Genomic DNA, 20,092 nt, shown 5'->3' with positions numbered 1-20,092 from the left:
AACATTTTTGCTGTTAGCACGACACCGCTGAATAATATATTCTTGTCATAAAACTAACACAGGAAAAGTAGCAGTTAATTGACAATTTGTGAGTGTTTTTTTAGTTTTTATTAGAGATGCAACGGATAGTTGTTTGGCCGGATACCGGATATTCAGCCTGACCCCCGGCCGAATATCCGGTATCCGGCCGCCGAATATTCGCCCGGCGGCACTATACTTATATTTCGGTTTTTCAAGTGCGCATTGTGCAGGTTTTCACTTGTTTCGCAGTGAACGTTCGCGCGCGCTCATTTCTAGGTTCGAAATGAGTGCGCGTGCAAGTCAGTGGAATGTTTAATTTGTTTTAAAATAATATACGAGTACGATTATGACCGTGACTGTTTCTTAGATCCAATTTGTATACTCCTAAATTAAGCAATGTTACTATCCGGTATCCGGCCGCATAGTAGGTCACTATCCGGTATCCGTCCGGATATTAAAATAATGAGCGGATAGGCCGGATACCGGACTGTAACCGAATATCCGGTGCATCTCTAGACTCTTTATATGTTTTCCGAGCTTTGTGTGTTATGCAGACATAACAACTCGGCATATTCCCAAGTGCATTTAGCAAGTGACCATTATCACTTACCGCTTCCACAGTCTTGGATCGCTATCAAAACAATTGATAACACCACACACATTCAAATACCTACTTTATTATCGTACAAGCAAGGCACAATTTCTAATGCGAAATGCATAGTAAGCGTTGTCAAAGAGTACATTTAAATACCTGCTTTGTACTGAAACGTTAAAGTTTATTTTTGAATGCAAGTTGTACAGTTGGCAGTGCCAAAAGTGCATTGAAATACCTACTTTATAATGGAACAATAGGGTTGAGATTTGTATGTAAATTGTATGGTAAGTGATGCCAACAGCGCATCGGGTATTCGATGTTATTTTTGATTTAATTTAGTGCATTTTGGCGGGAATGCGAGATTTCGAATACCTATATTTTCCGGTTGTTTGTATAAGAACATCAGACAATTAAATGTTGCTTTTGAAAAATAAAAATGCTTACAATACAAGTATTTTTTTAACCTACGAGTATCTTATAAATTAAAATAGGTACAGCGGCCGACCTGCAATAATATGTTACTATTCGAATATGACATCCCAAGTAGCATTGCAAGCTGTATATAAGCTGTATTAAAGTTTATTTGTATACTATAAGCTGTACAGTTAGGCTGTACAAAGGCTGTATAAGCGCTTATACAGCCCTTATAAGTAAAAAAAGGGCCCAAATTATACAGCCTTTGGCGTTATTAGAGCTGTAGAGTAGCTGTATAAGCAATACATAAGCTGCATTACAGCTATATTTCGGTGTAACAGGAAACCTTAACACTACAGATAATCTCTTATAAGTACGATATAAGAATATAAGTTTTAAATGAGTTATAAGAAAGAATTACAAGAGAATAATAATCATTTAAGAAACTAAAATGTCTTAATCTTGTTCATTCGTAATATAGTAATGGCGACAATAAAGTGTTATAGTGGATGGTAAAAGTAAAAGTAAATATTATACAGGCCTTGAATGGAATTTTACATTATTGGTAAGTGCGGATTATTATTTATTGTGAACCTGTGTATCTTTTCTGGCAAAATATTTACGCGCCTGCAAAATAACAAAGAGAAACCATAAGGAAAATATCAAGAATCGGTAAAGTTACTGTTTGTTTTTAAGGTTAGAGTATCAAAAATATTTATAAATATTAATTCTAAGGCTAAACAATTTATTTTAGCTGGTAATCATAACACGGCGTTAGTCTGCTAAATATTTTCAAGTATTTCTTTAATTATATTTACAAATACGTTTTTTTTATTTCTTGTAAAATGGCGACAAGTTTTAAACAGCCTACAGGATAGTTGGAGAGCATTATAATCTTAGTAGCTGTGCTGTGTAATAAATAGAGTGTCTTTTACAGCTTTTGTAATTAAAACAGCTTTATAATAGAATATTTGTATTCGTTTGGCTGTATTTCGGTTCTCCGTACATAAGTTATAATTCTCTTTAGAGATCCGTATAACAAATAAAAAACCTGTACTGTAACTGTCATTCATTAAAAACATTCGTAAAAACTAAAAAACTAAAACTAGTGCCTACGTCAAATCATGGGATTAGTTGTCAAGCGGACCCCAGGCTCTCATGAGCCGTGGCGAAATGCCGGGATAACGCGAGGAAGAAGAAGACTGTAACTGTCATATATTCCTTTAGTTTTATAATACACTTATTTTCAGAAATCATTACACTACTATACTTATACGAGTGTAAAATTACGCCAAAAGATTGTTATAAGCGACTCTATCAGTAATACAGAAAAAAGCTGTACTATAGCTGTCATTTATTCATTTGGTTTTATAATACCCTTACAGACAGAAGTTATACAACTACTATTCTTATAGGAGAGTTAGATTACGCCATAAGAAATAGCTTTAAAACGGGGTTGACAGATACATTTGTACAGCTACAAGTGCCAAGTGATACTACAATACAGCCTGTATACAGCTTTTACGATAAAATTAGCTTGTAGTGTTTCATAACACTTAATGTTTTAAAACGGAGTTGACAGATACTTTTGTACAGCTAAAAGTGCCAAGTGTTACTACAATACAGCCTGTATACAGCTTTTACGATAGAATTAGCTTGTAGTCTCTCACAACACTTTTAGTTTTATAGTAGATTTTTTATATTCTGATAAAGCACCCCATGCTTCCGCAGAATCCTTTATAATGATTTTATACAGCTTGAGCTGTATAATGTCTGTAAAGTACCTTTTATACAGCTTAAATCTTTTCTGACACTCTTATACGTCCCTTAAATCACTCTAAGTTCTTAATTGGCTGCTATATTGATGTTGCCGACACTTCCATGCTACTTGGGATGCTCTTATGGCTCCACAAGTAAGATCGTGTCAAATATTTTTGCTGCCTTCGTTGTGTAACATATCATTGCAGGTGACTGTACTATCAAGTGCTTAATAGATCAATTTAAGTGTTGTATTAAAATTGCATTCAAACAATTTTTTAAACGGATTATATGACGTATAATGAATTTCTACTACAACTCTGGTTTAAAATAAAAACATAATATAAAAAGGCCGTCCTTACCAAAACAGGCATCGTACTCTCGATTCTTAGAATAGAAAATCCGTAGGAAGAACCAGAACTGGGTTCAAATTAATCTTCAACTACTTTGTAACGTGGGTGGCAAACAACCAAACCGCCTACATGCTAAGATTGCTAAGTTGTTTATATCTTGGTAAAATATAAGCAATTTGGGCGAAATATTTAATCATTAGCATACCACCTGACAAGTAGCATAAAATTTAAAATATTACAATAACTTGCAATGTATCTACTATGTCAATATCATCGGCGAAACGAAATCCCACAGACTTCGCTGGTTCGGTCACCTATTAAGAATGGGAGAGGATCGAGCTGCCAAGAGAGCGTACCTGGGAAGACCGACTGGTGGCCGCCCGGTAGGTCGGCCCAGATACCGCTGGGGAGACAGTGGGGAAGCGGATCTCCGTCAGCTTCAAGCCGATAATTGGCAGGAAACGGCGTAGGATCGGGAAAAGTGGCGTGCTCTCGTTTCGGAGGCCAAGATCCTCTTGGATCGCTGAGCCATATTAGTTAGTTAGTTGGTATCTACTATGTTCAGGTCAAACCTTGCAAGTAAAATTAGACTCACTTCTCATTGTTCGATTGAGTTGAAACTTTACATAGGTACCTAATTATATAAGTTGGGTGACAATCTGGCAATGCAATATTATGGTTCCATCGAGCAGATCTGAAGGGGCCCACTGATTAACAGTCCGCCGGACGGTATCGGCCTGTCAGTTAGAACAAAACTTTGACAGTTCCGAACAACTGACAGGCCGTCGACCGTCCGGCGGACTGTTAATCAGTGGGCCCCTTGATACAGAAGATGGCCATAAGAATTAAGAACTCTGTAATGATGATAAAACAAACTTAACAAACGCAACCTAATTGTGTTTGGGTTTGTTACAACTGTCTCGATTCCGTATAAGTCGCTTTTTGAAAGAAAAGTACAGTCAGTCATAAAAGCTTGTAACAAAAATGAAATTTTTGACAAAAACTTTTTTAGCAACTTTTCGTCTATGATTAAGCAAATTCACCAGCATAACAAATATCACACAGCTAACAAGGCATAAATTAGGGTGCGCCGTCGCCGCCCCGCCTGCGGTGGGTGACCTAAAACCGCTCCCATGGCCGAATGAGTATTTACTAAGGCTCGGCTGACGGCTGTCCAATGCAGGCATGCATGTTTTAGGGTATATTTTCTTTTTTCAAATAAGTAATTAGTTTTATTGTAAATTATAGAATTACTAGCTTTTGCCCGCGACTTCGTCTGCGTGGAATCAGTGACAGCAGCTAAAGTAGAGATAGTGCCTGGATAATGCTAATAGCAATCATTCAATTCGCGCATTGCTTACTTCAATTATTAGGCAATTTATCAACTCTTTCAATCCCACTCCTTTTGCACTCTCTTCAGGGATGATTTCCGACATAAAAACTATTCTATGTCCTTCCCCGGGACTCAAATTATCTCTATACCAAATTTAAACTAAATCGGTTCAGCGGCTTAAGCGTGAAGAGGTAACAGACAGACAGACACTTTCGCCTTTATAATATTAGTATGGATTTTGGAAAACCTTGGAAATATAACATTCATTACACCGCTGTACATATATCAAATTCACAAAAAAAAATACAATGAGCTAATGCTATTATCAAATTTGGTACTCAATTATATCGAAACGTTTCCAAGTATCATTAATCAGAACATGAAATACTTAATTTTCATCGTAACTTCATTAAATGCAGATAAAAAAGCCATTACTAACAATACAGTCACGCCTTACAATAGCACCTTGTCGCTTTACGAAACAATCGCGATTTCATACCAATGATTCAATCGGATGAAAGCGACACAGTTCTATAGTTACACGCCAAATAAGGGAGATGGAACAAAAAGTAAAGGTTACCGTAATTTCCGCAAAGGAATATAAAAAAATACAATTTGACAAATCAAAAATAAACCTTACAGCTCTAAACTTAAGACTGTTTTTTGTCTGAGTGACTTTTCATTTGTTTGAGTCTCATAAGTATGATTCTCAGGAAGTGATTCAGTCTCACACATGATTAGTGTCCTAAAGACATGCTAACACACATATGCACTGAGTCAGTATGAGATAATAACATAACTCATTGCAGTGCATCTAACATTTACCTAGAACTGAGAAATATAATATAAAGTGTGTTTTTTCACCCTAGAACATTTAATATATTAAAGTTTACCAGCTTTTACATTACACTTAACTTGTTTGAACGAAGTTTTGAACTATCGAACTATTAATAGAATTCTTTTTGCAGACCACTTAAACTGAAAGTTTTAAGTGATGGTGGCTGAAGGGTGTCTGTGTCTGGTATCGCTTTCAAGATGAAAGAATGCTCAGTTAGGTTAGAACATTTTTTATACTTATTAATATGTTACTATCTTCAAGACGGTTTAGAAAACGAAGAATGATGCTTTAACGTATTAAATGTAGCAACAGTAAGCAAAATGCCTTGGTAAGCGCTGTAGTAGCGTAAGTACTTATTGCTAAAGTATGAAGTGCTTCTGATTATATACAGTCGCCATCAGATATATCGGAGCGGCCAAGGTGCTCACAAATATCGGAACACGCCTCTATTGTCAGGGCGTTAGAGCGCGTGTTCAGATATTGTGAACACCTTGGCCGCTCCTATATATCTGATGGCGACTGTACCTACCTATATACCTAGATATATTCGTCATTCGTTAAGAACTGACCAAATAAAATAATGTCTGTGTTCTGATTAAGCTTAGAATAAATTTAAAAGTGGAAAAATTACTGTCTTGGGTGAGACTTGAACTCACGACCCCTAATAACATCCCCCCCTAATAGCATCGTTCGCAGACGTTTCTGCTTGTTAAAAATTAAAATCTGTGTTCTGATGTTATCTGATTCATCTACGACTTGCATAGGTGTTAACGGATATTTTTTTAACGGATTTTTAATTTACCGGTAGCTCGGATATAACTACTAACATTTCTAATGTTCTAAGACTGGATGGGTAATCTAGCTAAGACGCATAACAGCACCGATCGTATACCTATACTTATGCGTTGTAACGTATGACCACTCATAAGAGGCGTCACACCGTGCGTGGCGTGTGCGTGCGCGTTGTATAGTACTTACAGATAGACTGGAGCTGCCCGGAGTGGTCCCATAGCCCGAGGACGGAAGCGACGCCACCGACCACCTGCGACCATCGCTGTGGAGGAAAACAAAACATGAGCAAAACGTTACTAAATTACATAGACTATAGGAATCCTCTAGACGGAGTTTAGAGCAATTATTTCATGAAACCGATGCTGCCAAAAATACGGGGGTGCGGGGGACGAGGTGAGCGAGGTCCCGTGCCGTGATTGGTCCGTTCAAAGACACGGACGGCACACAGGACACTTTCGACTCGAAAATGGAGTAAAACTACCGTATTTGTGGCAGAGGGGGTAGCGCTAAAAACTATACGCGAGGAAAATTATACTCATCCTTTTCTTTTGGGAGTTTTGGGTGCTAGTACTAGTGTAATACAAAGATAGTATGATTCTCTCTGTCTATGATTGAAATGAGACAATACTTTGTCAAACTATAATAAATATTTAATAACTTTTTTTTTTACTAATTTTAGAATAGGTATGTAGTTGTAGGTGAAGAAAAAAAATAGTTTTTGTCTATCTATCTCCGTAAATTTGATTTTTTTTCTCTACTGCTGAGAAACTATTTATATGAAACAACCATATCAAACACAAGGCAGGCAAGATTTTAACTTATACATACATGAATATCGTCTGCACCTCGACGTCCCACGAGCTTTTATCTATTTCAGGTATCTAACTTGATATTGAACGAGCAGTCGGTCTCAAACTAGATTAAAGCTGCTTCCTCGCTAACTTTACATAATATATAAAGTTCCTAGTTTAAATGTCAGCGGGTTAACCCCAGGGAAACTAGCATTTTATAAACGACTAGTTAGTGCCCGTGACTTCGTCTACCTAGAATTAGTACTGCCATGTCCTATTTTCATTGTAAATTCCACCCCCCTTTTCATCCCTTTAAGAGGTGATGCTATGATAAAAACTTATGTCATATCATATCAGTTTCCAGCGATTTAAATAGTATTAAAGGCTGCATAAAATAGTGGGACTTTTGCCTAAAAGAAATTGTGACGTTTTTAGACTAAAGGTACCACATTTTCGGTGGTTGATAATGATAAGGTTCATTTCTAATTCAATATTTGTGGTAATGTGGTAGATAAGAACATTATTGACCACCCTTTTTTAATATTGATGCCCTTTTAATTGAAAACGGCAAAATTAGGCGTATGAAATACAGTTGATTCCCCAAATAAATTAATTAATCTTGAAAATGATAATTTTATACTATTAAACAAGCCATCTGTTTGATAACCCCTCCTATATCGGACGTGTTTTGTAAAAACAACTTTTTTTGCTCAATATTCCTCTGATAAGGAAAAAACGAGGAGTGGCCTGTCATTGCAATATTTTATCATCAATGACGAATATCATTATATCACATCATATTTCTGATCAATCGGACAAAACCAGATAATGTCCAAAGAATGCCATTACCAATACCATTGTAAAGTTTGTTCATATTTATATCGAGTACATTAACCACTCACTTGCTTTTGGTAACTGTAGCTACCAGCTGTCACCCTTATTTTATAATAATAATAGAGGTCACTGAAAAATATCAAGCATGTGAGTGGTTATAATCAATTTGTAACAGGAACTCGATTCATTTAATATTATTAGAGCAAAACGGATATTCTGTCTTTTACTGTAGGTACCTTTTTTTTTTGACGGAGTGGGAATGCATTTACGCACGGTGTGTGGGACTCGCTGCTCCGTATCCCTCTCTTGGCAAGAGGGGGGGGGGGGGGGGGGGGAATTTGGCCCTACCCACTAAACTGAACTGACGGTTCCGCGGCCGGCTCCCTGACACTGCGGGGTTGCGAACTGCATCGCAGCCATAATTGTGTTTTTAGTTTTAAGATATATTTTGTAATAATATGTATGCTAGTTTTAAGGTATTTATCTATGGGCCAATAGTTGCCTGAAAATAAATGTTTTCATTTCATTCATTTCATAAACCCACTCCGGCGTTTCACCCTCTTTGCCGCTCGTGAGGGCGCACTGGGATCGATGACATTCCAATTTCCACCACGGCACTGTAGGTAGGTAGCCTACTCTTCAGCTACAATATAAAGCTCATCTTTCCCATATAAGACACTGGTATACGGGCCATTCGAAAAGTTTGTGCGGAGCCAAAGCCAACACGTAGAGTCCCTTAGACAATTTAATGAAATGCATAGTACACTAAGTGAATGCTGCCCTTGCCCGGGATACAATGTAGGTAAAGCCACCCACATCAAGACAAGTCATTTGGTACAAAATTTTGAAGGGAAAGTGATCCGATTTCGTTTTAAATTCAACGATATAATGTCCTTGCGTAGTAAATAATGCCTTGTTCTATCGAAAGTATGATGAAATGTAAAGAATCAAATAGCCACTCACATGCTTGATATTTTTCAGTGACCTCTATTATTATAATAAAATAAGGGTGACAGCTGGTAGCTACAGTTACCAAAAGCAAGTGAGTGGATAGAAATGATGAAAGTCGTCTAGATGAAATTACTATAGCGAATATCTAGAATACTTACATATCCTTATTCCTAGCATGGATAGACATGTGAATTTAAAACAATAGCGTTATAAATATATTTACACAGCTTCACACCGTGAAAAACATTATGGTTATGATTATGACTCAACTATATGTTTATGAATGAGCTATGAATTGCCTTTGGTATGTCGTATAAAGTGATTGTGCTTGAAAATAAACTTTATTTTTATTAATGAGTAATAAAACCGTGTGAATGTTATATCTCAATATGTTTCTAACTTGATAGCAAATGAAATAACTTTTCTACTTGACGCTTGAAACAAATATGAATAAGTGCTCCTAACTTTGAAATAAGTATTGACTCATTTCAATATTTTGCTATTTAAGAAAATGTACTTTGAGTATTTTCATTTAAGTCTGGAATTGGGCTCTACGTTATGGGGTAAAGCGTACATGCAATTTTATAAGTTATATTATACTTAAGGTCTGATTTTGACAGAGGCCCACTTTTACATAACTGGATAAGGATTTAATATATAAAATATGAGAATATTAAAATATTATAATATAACAACAGAGAAAAAGTTTAAAGTAAGATGTAATCGGAGATATATAAGTGTATTTTATCTGAAACACTAAGCTACGCGAAATGCAAGTATATGAACAAAACGTGCAAACTATTGTGTATGTATGTGAATGTAAATACCAACATTCTACAAACAAATAGAATGAATTATGGAATGACCTTTTAAATAGATCTTGGTATTATATACTTTCAGCTTTCCTTTCTTATATGTATGACATGATACTACTCAACCTTTACCTGTCTTTAGCAATGACATCAGTCATCTTTTGATGTTCGTCAAAATATACTAGAAAATGTCTATAGGATTAAGGTAAATAAATATAATATTGATAAATAACTGTTAGTATCTAACTAAGGGTTTTTATATTGACAACTAGCTCACAAACTGTAACTAGGGAAGATGATACCTACTTCGTTAACATAAGTATATGTTTATTCATAAATATAGATTTTATAAAGATCCTCTAGACATCATGCCAGATTTTAAAAATATACAAGCGTGTTGCAGCGCCTAATGTTAAGCGGGCACCGCAGCCTATGGGAGCTTGCAACTCTAGTGGATTAACACGCAACTTTAGTGATACAAATCATTACATATATTATTGTCTAACGAATCTTTGTAAAACCAGGTCTAAGTAAGTACAAGAGAATAATATATTTATAATGAAAAATCTGTCGATTTTTTATAAGTCACCTTGAAGCAATATTCCCAAAGCCTCTATACAAATTCGAAACTAAACGATCTAAAGGTCCTTTTTTATCTGACTGCAAATATTAGCAATGCATTACGCCCTTAGCATAAGGTTTTAATACATAGCATAAGAGTCGTCGTATCATACATAATATTAAGGTAAATCGTGTTAAAAACCTGAATATAATTGGACACGTACAAACAGATTTTTCCATGTATAAAAATTAAAAACAATCATTATAAATCTTCCACCAGATGCACACTAATTGCGTAGCCAATCACATGACGCAACACTATTTACGAACGGATTAAAAAACACGATTCAATATTTTTGATATGACTTTTAACCCTTTATATAAGGGTATCAGAAATTATGCAAAATTGAATGCTATCACTTTGAATCAAAGTTCTAAATCATGTGGGAAGTATAATCCCTCTGCCTTTATAAAGGCTTACAGATTTTTTTATCTCTGTTACGTGTCAACTATATTTAATACTCTTAATAGTATATGCGATTTTATCGAATGCTAAAAGCATAGCAAAACACATTGACACATATAGAGGAATATAATAAACCATAGAGAAACAGTATAGATAGTCTAGAGACAACTTGTCGAACTTCCCACCATCACCTCTGGCAAGAATAATTTTAATTTTCTCCAAAACGCCCTCTGTATTCAGCGCTTCGTAGTTTTAACTCAATTAGTGGTCTGAAGGAGTTCCGCAAACCACATCGTTCATTCGTTCGTCAAATTACCTCTCTCGGTCGAATAGCAAGGGTGATAGAGAGGCAGATAATGAATTGTGCTCATATTAGCCGCTTCTTGCCACGCTTCACGCTCGACGAGAGAAGGGCGTGGGGCAGCGGATGCGGGGGCCCTCGGCCGGGGAGAGGGGCCTAGGGCCTGGACACACGATACTCACAGCTCCTTGCCGCGCTTCACGCTTGACGAGAGCAGGGCGTGGTGCAGCGGGTGCGGGGGGTGCGGGGGCCAGCGCGGGCCCTCGGCCGGGGAGAGGGGCCCGGTGCCTGGGGAGCTGCAGCGCCCTGAGCCGACCTGGGAACAAGTTACTTAATATAATATAAACAAGGTTTATATAAAAATACCTATTGTATAAAGTCCTTTACTATGTGATAATAACAAGTATTTCTTTTTACTCGTAAACTTCCAAGAGTATCATATAATTGCAGGTGACTGTACGTCATCCTACCCAAACGGACGCGGCACGTTCTGTGTCAAACGCACTGTGTGTGTGTTCTGTGTTCTGTGTCCCTTATTATCAAATTATTCTGCAGTCTGACACGTTCTCGAATTGACCTGTTGACTTTTGTAAAACCTGACATGAATATTGTTATGACTTGGTAAATACACCTATTACCGGTATATAAAAATAACTGTAGTTATAAACGTCGTACAAAGTTTTATGGGTAACGCGCAAAATTATCTGCCACCATCTATTTGTACAGTCTTATGAGCGTGTCATATATTTTTGCGCGTTTCATCATGCAAGATAATATTGCAGTTGAATACCTATATCAATGACCTGTGGTGTATTCAACTGTGTGTTAAAGTTGTGTAAAAAGGTGCTATAGTTATTTGTACAACAAGAGAGCAAAGTTTGATATTTCGTCGAGTGCTTATTTTGAGTCCCGTGCAAGCGAAAGATTCTATAATGGATTCACGAGCGTGGCGACGTTTAGATACTTAGGATCGTACTAATATCTTTCATCTTTATTGTGCGCGTTGTTGCACAATAAAGATGAAAGACCTTCAAAAAGAGGATGAGGAAGTTTTTTCTATCGTGCTGTGAATACAGATTAAGATAGATTATACACTACACAGTAATGGATCAATGACCAGGAAAGGATTTGAGGAAACTGGTTATGGTAGCCATGGGATGAGATGTTTTAGTTATTAATATTTATGCAAGACAAAAGAGTAGATACCATAAGACGATCAACGAACTTATTTTATTAACGAATTACGTATTTGGAGTTATTTGTATTATCGAAGTTGATGAATATAGGCAGGGAAAAACTGAACCCACAAACGGAACGTATGTAATGCGTCATTATAGTTCGTTTTTTTTTAGCGTTAGAAAGAAGGTAAGCGATCTTGACAGTATGTCATTTAATGGAAAAACGCTTTTTAAAAATCAGTAACTGTTACTTATGAAAGCAGAAGAATATAAATGATCGTATTAGATTCATAATTGTTACATATTTGCCGTGACTTATTTTTAAAACGCGTTTTTCAATACACATCAAGATTGTTTACCTTATTTCTAATGCTAAAAAAACTAACTATAAAACTGCACTGAACCCGGAAATTTGTATACTTGGAAACATACTTGTCATACGCAACGCATGTTGTCAAGCATACAAATTTCAGGGTTCAGATTTTCCTATTTGTATGAAGTCACTGGATATTTTTTATCCAACTACGACAAAGCCATAATAATGCACCTATAGCCAAAATAATATACAGAAGCCAATAACATAACACGAACTGATTGTGTAATCATAATCAAATAGGTTATTTGTATGATTATTTATATGAGGCCAGAACCACACCCACTGGTTCGATACAAATAACATGTTATACTACGGAACAACTTTACTGATAATAGAATTTTAAACGTAAAACATATCATTATAAACATCATATTTTCATAGAAATTTGACATTAATGATGACATTGTTACACTTTGTTATTGAAAATGTCTTGCAGATTTAGCTTGGTCCGACACTAAACAATACACACTGTATGGCGTTCCATTTTTGGATGCTTGTCATGTCCATTATGCAAATCTCGTCCGTCTAGAAGTCTAGACTGTCTGTGCCCCCTGCAGTTCTGTAGGCTGTCAAGTCTAGGCTCAGGATATATGTGGAACAATGCCAAAGTTTCACAAGTCCACGCCCACGATTTTTGTCCTTTCTGCTAAGACTTACACGCAGAGTCATTATAACAGAGAGGTCACTTTTGTATTTTTTTATAGCCTACTTTGGTGTCCCACTGCTGGGCAAAGGCCTCCCCTCGTTTTCACCACTCGACCCTGTCATCGGCATTTTCTCACCATTTGGGGTAGAAGTAGAATGCATCCAAGTCGTCCCGCCATCTCCTTTTCGGTCTGCCTGAACCCCGGCCTGCACCGTATATGGTGCAGGGATCGGATACCGGTATTTTTTGTATGGGAACGAAAATGATATATTTCGTTCTTTGTTAATTATTTCATTTCTAATTGGGCAATCTCATAATACGAAGTCGTTACCTAAAAGCACAACTGAGTCCTGCATTTGGAATATAAAATAATTCGAAATATAATATGGTTATTTCGAAGTTATTGCAAAAAACCGATTACGCTCCTTGCTATGGTGTTCCGTGGGTCCCACTCACCCACTTAGTAACCATTTTAGCCCACCTTTCCAGGTAATGAAGGCGATTTTTATTAATACCTAACAAAACAAAAGCAGAGCTCCATAATATCACATTGTAGGCAGTCGTTAGAAACCCGTTAGGCCCACTTGCACCATTCCACCAACCCGGGGTTAACCGGTTAAACCTGGAGTTACCATGGTTACCAGTACAATTTGACACTAGGTTAATGGTTTAACCGCTTAACCATGGGTTAGTGGGATGGTGCAAGTGGCCCTTAGTAGGTTAGGTAGGTTAGATTAGTAGGGGACTCCCGCGAATTCATTTATCGTCTTATCTTCTATCTGCATTTATTATATCTTAATCGTTCAGATATTGCAAAAGCGATAGACATACAGATCTATAGGTATACAATCTTTGACTTCAATGTTCGCAATAACCTTCAAGGTCTTACAAGAATTGCATGATGTTTAGATTTTTTTTGATACACTAGCAGCTCTTAGAGCTGATGCGTGTATATAGAAGCACTTGTATTTTATTTTGCACTTTTTAAAGTTCTAAAATGTGTATCTAGTGAGCGAGCATATAGCTCTGACACCCCACTCTGGACGGCCGGTTAAGGCAAGCCAGAGGTGAGAGTCCTGCGGCCCCTGCTCAGTGTCCACTCCAGCCGGCCAATGAAGGCAAGCCGGAGAGGGGCCTGACCGACTCTCGGGGGTATGGGACCCAAGGGACGTCACTTTCCATTCAGCTCGCCACAAGCTGCCCTGGGGGCTTATTATTATTATTATTATTTTATTTGATACACTAGCAGCTCTTAGAGCTGATGCGTGTATATCGAAGCACTTGTATTTTATTTTGCACTTTTTAAAGTTCTAAAATGTGTATCTAGTCTATTTTTGAAAGTGTTGACCGATGGTGCACTAACAACAGTTTCTGGTAGAGAGTTCCACACATTTACCACACGATTCGGCAAGAAGTGTTTTCTAGGGTTACTAGCACACGGAGGTTTGACAAGTTTTTTAGAGTGCCCTCTCAACCTTACATTCTGGCTTGATGGGTCTTTAATATTTGAAACATTGTAGTGCCCGGACAAGATTTTATAAGATTTTTAAGATTAGATAAGAAACCTTAAAAGTTACATTTTGATACAAGCTTCTACGGACTGCATTTTGCCATGCCATGTTATTATGCTTAGGTACTTGCTGTACTCAGTTACTGACTTTTCCCACTTTTGCCTTGCAAGTTTCAACATACTGAGCCATTTTGACGACCGGTCTGGCCTTGTGGGTAGTGAGTAGTGACCCTGCCTGTGAAGCCGATGGTCCTGGGTTCGAATCCCGGTACTGGCATTTATTTGTTCCCGAGTCATGGGTGTTTTCTATGTATTTAAGTATTTAAAATATGTATATATTATATATATCGTTGTCTTAGAACCCACAACACAATCCTTATTGACCTTACTGTGGGACTTAGTCAATTTGTGTAATAATGTCCTATAATATTTATTTATTTTCGCAGCCTCAGTGCCTGCGCTATTCTAAGCTGTACCAACAAAGTATATTTTTTCAGCTTTATCTCAAAGACATAAGGTCAATAATTGCATACATAGCATTCCTAAAAGTGTGAGTCATCCCGTCGTGACCAGCCGCTCATTGTGATCTGTATATTCAGGCCAATTCGAGTTTTAGTTACCCGACTGTTTCCGTTATGATACTGATCTGTCAGTGACGTTTTTAGTAGTTTAAATCATATCGGAAACAGATCGAATAACAAAAACTCGAATTGACCTGATTGTTGCAGTAAGAAACACTTTGACACGCTGTTTTTGCGACCAAAAAACAGAAATTTTAAACAAAACAACCAACTACACGCTGAAATGGATTTTATACGTTGAATTTAAGGTGTTGTTTCGTTTGTATTTGAAGTTTAGTTATGATGACATCTTTGACAAATATTGTTTGGAGCTTTTGTGTCGAACGTTGCACGTTGTAACAATACAGATTATTGAGCACTGTTAGACTAAGCAAAAAATATATAGAAATCATGTTTTCTAAAATATACTTTTTTACGATTTAGAACGCACGTTTTGCTCAAGCGCCGTTTAATTCATTAAAGTATTTTTAAAACGTTATGTAAAACGACTTCTAAGGTACAATACAATATACATAATTAAACATTAAAGTACTCGTGTGATCCTTTTATGAAACTCGCCTCGTTTGTTTCTTAAACCCATACTCATATTTTAATATCTTTCATTAAGTAGCAGTCTCATAAACTATTATGTATTACAATTCATTTAAAATTATATTCGATGAAGATATATATACACGTCAAATAGAATTATTTTATCGCAGCGAAGAATATTTATAGTGTATAATTAATTAATTATACAGTATAAAAATATTGCCAAAATTAAAATTTATGTCATGTCGCCATCTGCTGAGAGAAAGCATTTCTGGGCAAACTTATTCAAATCAGGCTTATTACGGTTGTCAAAGTGAAAACAGCGACATTTGGAGGCCATAAAAGTTAGTTCGAAATAAAGAAAAATCAAAATTTGCACGTATAGTGGCGCATTTTATAACGCTCTTATTTATTTTATTCTATATAACTATCTAATACCTTTAAACGAGCAATTCTTGTTTATTTATATATTTCGCGGATCTCGGAAACGGCTCTAACGATTTCGATGAAATTTGTTATATGGGGGTTTTCGGGGGCGAAAAATCGATCTAGCGGTCTTATCTTTAGGAAAACGCGCATTATTAAGTTTTTATGTTTTCCGAGAAAAGCTCGGTCTCCTAGATATTTTCATCCAAATCGATTCAGCGGTTTAGACTTGACCTAATGAACTAGACCACAATGCCTAAGGCACAGTTACATACCACTTTCCTTATTGTGTAACCTTTGAACAATCTCGTCTAAACAATGTCAGCACCAATGAGATAATTAATTAATTTCTTATCGGACAATCAGATCTCAACAAGGCCGTCTTAAACTATGCTGGGGCCCTTGGGCACTATAGAATTTGGGGCCCTTTTAAAAGTAAAGAGCGAATTAATTCATATTGACTACATGTTGTCTCGCGGGATAAATAATAAATAAGAACATGTCATAAACTGTCATTATGAGTATCATTACGTATGTGGAGTAAAACACTTGTTACCACAGACAAAACATCCTCCAGACTGAGCATAGTCGCGCTACCCCCTCTGCCACGCATACGGTAATTTTACTCCATGTTCGAGTCGAAAGTGTCTTTGTGTGACGTCCGTGTCTTTGAACGGACCAATCACGGCACGGGACTTCGCTCACCTCGTCCCGCGCACCCCCACATTTTTTGCATCATCGGTTGCATGAAATAATTGCTCTAAACTCGGTCTAGAGGATTCCTTAATGGTTTCCACATATCGTTAGGTATACAATATTGTTTATAAAGAGACAATAACAAAGTGTAAGATTAACGTATCATTAGCGTATCAAGTAATGATATGAGAAGATAGTACTAATGAGGTATTGATTGACTTAACAATTGATGCCACGGCTATCAATGGAGCTATGAAAATAGCAGAGCAATTAAGTACTTATACATAGATTTAAGTAGACTCTCATTAGTTCAATGAGAAAGCTAAATTTAAAAAAAAATCTGAAAAAATACTCGAGAAGTCGAGTAAATTATAGAAACTCGAAAAACAAGAGCTTCCTCCAAGAAAAGAGCGTAATACCACAGTATAATAAATAGTAGTAACGTACAGTATGGACACTCCCTGCCTCCCGTTGAAAGTGCCGCCCACCCGCTCTCGGTTACCTCACAGTTACCGGCTGGCATACACGCGACGACGCGGTGCGCAGAGCGGAGGCCACGTAAAATATTCAAATATTAAACAAATATTTACAAAACCTATCAGATCACACTGAAAACAACAAAAAATCATATTTTCAACTTACGTAATATTTTTGTGGCCTGAATTTCCTTACAAAAATTTTGTTATTTCGTTTAAACTGATTCAAAATAGGAAACTATTGTATAAATCGAGCTTAGATACCCAACTTACAGCATAATACGATTCTTATTTCTTCCTAATACGCGCAATGAGTTTTGAGTCATTGAGGTCATCGAATTTGACAACAAAATGGCGGGAACCCTAGCACGTCTTATCTCACTCACACAAGCAAGGTACGCGTTCACCTACACGAGCTTAGACTGTGTGCGTAGGAACGAGTTTGTTTCATACATTTGATCGCCAGTGTCCGAGGTGTGGTAATACTCTAATTTTTAATAACGCCAACGCACTTGCAACCCCTCTGTTGTCGCAGGCGTCCATTGGGCAACGGTAATTGCTTACCACCAAGCCATACACCTGCTCGTTTGCCTCCTATATTGTCGGCTTGTGCACATGTGTGTGAACTCGACTGTACCGTCGCACGCGCATGTGTCTGACTGCACCGCAGCCACAACAACATTGAATTATGTTACTCGTAAATAAGGTTATCACTGTGTTATCACTTTATTTTTAACATCCAGTTGACCCCAGAGACGATCTATTTTGATTTGTTTGTAACGTATAACGTATAAGGTTCTTAACCCTTGACGTAGAGCAAATCGAAGTATATTTCTAATTGAAATATGAATATTGTTCGATTTTATTGATTTGTAGAGATCGCTTTATAACGATAAGAGCGCCTGTTGTTACCTACTCATTTAAGTCCTGTCTTTTTTTTCTTGTATTATGTACTTTTCTTTAGTAGTGCACAATAAAGAATTTTATTATTATTATTGTTTATTAGTAAATCGCTTAATCGTTTTGATTAAATTAAATGCTTTGTTGTCATTTTGAAGCTTACAAAATACGTGATCTGCATTTTAATGCACATTGGGCCTTACCAGCTTTAACAATAAAGAGATTAAATTTACATTAAATCAAGGAATCATAATGAATTGTAAGGCATGTCTGTAACCTGCTGAACGGCTTTATATTGTTATTGATATAAAATATGTATAAAATAAGAGTAATATGCAATCTATCTAATACCTTTAAACGAGCAATTCTTGTTTATTTATATATAATATCTGGGAGACCGCGCTTTGCTCGGAAAACATATAAAAACTCAAAAATGCGCGTTTTCCCAGAGATAAGACCTAGCTAGATCGATTATTCGCCCCCGAAAACCCCCATATAGCAAATTTCATCGAAATCGTTAGTCGTTTCCGAGATCCCCGTATTAATTATTTAAGTACCCTGTTTGGTCGCAGACAGCCGTGGAAAAATTTGTAAGTCACAAATATATCCGCATTCGTGGTTATAGTAAATAACATAGTATTAACTGCACTATGTATTACTATGTGAGTTTATGGAACTATCGTGGCAATCTAAATGACTTGCTAACTTCAATTACTTCAATGTTTAGATGTGGTTAACATTAGACACGGAAGTATAACTGCACGCAACTTACTTATCATATCTAATTTAAATACTTTATATCTAATCAACAAAAATCTTTATATTTGAGAGTCAGAGTAACATATAAAAAAACCGAATAAAAATACACAAAACTGTTCATTTCTATATCTATCGTGTTGCACCATGGAGTACTTTTAACATGTGCATATAATTCGGTGACAATGCAAATGTTATGAGAATGGAGGCATAATTTTTACAAATAGGTATATAAGGTGTTTTATTTACATACAAAATATTGAATAATTTCATTAATATTCTTATATTCAGATATTATCACGTTCGACACAATTTAATGTTTAGAAATTCGATAACATTTTTTAACCTTCACCTAAATTTACGCAACTAGTAAAAACAAATCAGAATTTTATACTAAAATGTATTGGTCACACTTATATTTACTTTATAATTGAAAAATATCAAGAGTTTAGAAGGCCATTGTATATCGCTTTTATAGACTACCAGAAAGCTTTCGATACTCTTTCTCACTCTTCTATATGGGAATCACTGAAAGCTCAACATGTAGAGACTCAATATATTAATGTGCTAAAATATCTGTACAAAAATAGTATAAGTAGAGTGCACCTAGAGACGATCGGCCCGCCCATACGAATTGAAAGGGGCGTACGACAGGGCGATCCTATATCCCCAAAGTTATTTATTGCAGTTTTAGAATCAATAATAAGAAAACTAAAATGGACTCATATGGGCATACGAATACATGGCAAATACCTTCACCACCTTAGATTTGCTGATGACATCCTGCTCGTTTCTGAACGGTTCTCGGAAATAGACTACATGATACGTACTTTACAGACAGCTAGCAGAGAGACGGGACTTGAAATAAATTTTAAAAAGACAAAAATCATGACAAATAGCAAAAAAATTCCACTTATTATAGAAGGCATCGAAATAGAATACGTTAATGATTTCATATATCTTGGCAAACAAATTTCTTTCGACAGAAGCAACAATGAACGTGAAGTAGAGAGAAGGATAAAGATAACGTGGAATAAATTTTGGAGTCATAAAGAAGTACTCAAGAATAAACACTTACCGATTCATTTTAAAAGGAAGATTATGGATTCGTGTCTGCTTCCATCACTTACATATGGCGCACAAACTTGGAAATTCTCGAATAATATAAAAAACAAAATAAGGACATGTCAGAGAAG

At 36.4% G+C, this 20,092-nt stretch overlaps 1 protein-coding gene across 1 annotated transcript in view; it reads right to left on the bottom strand.

The window, feature by feature from the left end:
• Positions 1–20,092, bottom strand: part of LOC134801586 (microtubule-associated serine/threonine-protein kinase 3) — an 80,997-nt gene that overhangs the window by 36,078 nt on the left and 24,827 nt on the right. The window contains exons 4-5 of the mRNA XM_063774203.1: positions 11,003–11,136; positions 6,291–6,366 (exon numbers count right to left, since the gene is read on the bottom strand). Coding sequence (XP_063630273.1) covers positions 6,291–6,366; positions 11,003–11,136 — 210 coding nt within the window. The remainder of the gene's footprint in view (positions 1–6,290; positions 6,367–11,002; positions 11,137–20,092) is intronic.

This window comes from Cydia splendana, chromosome 22 (genome assembly GCF_910591565.1).
Source record: "Cydia splendana chromosome 22, ilCydSple1.2, whole genome shotgun sequence".
Taxonomy (NCBI): domain Eukaryota; kingdom Metazoa; phylum Arthropoda; class Insecta; order Lepidoptera; family Tortricidae; genus Cydia; species Cydia splendana.
The sequence above is the reverse complement of the archived record's forward strand: the minus strand, read 5'-3'. Positions and strand labels throughout refer to the sequence as shown.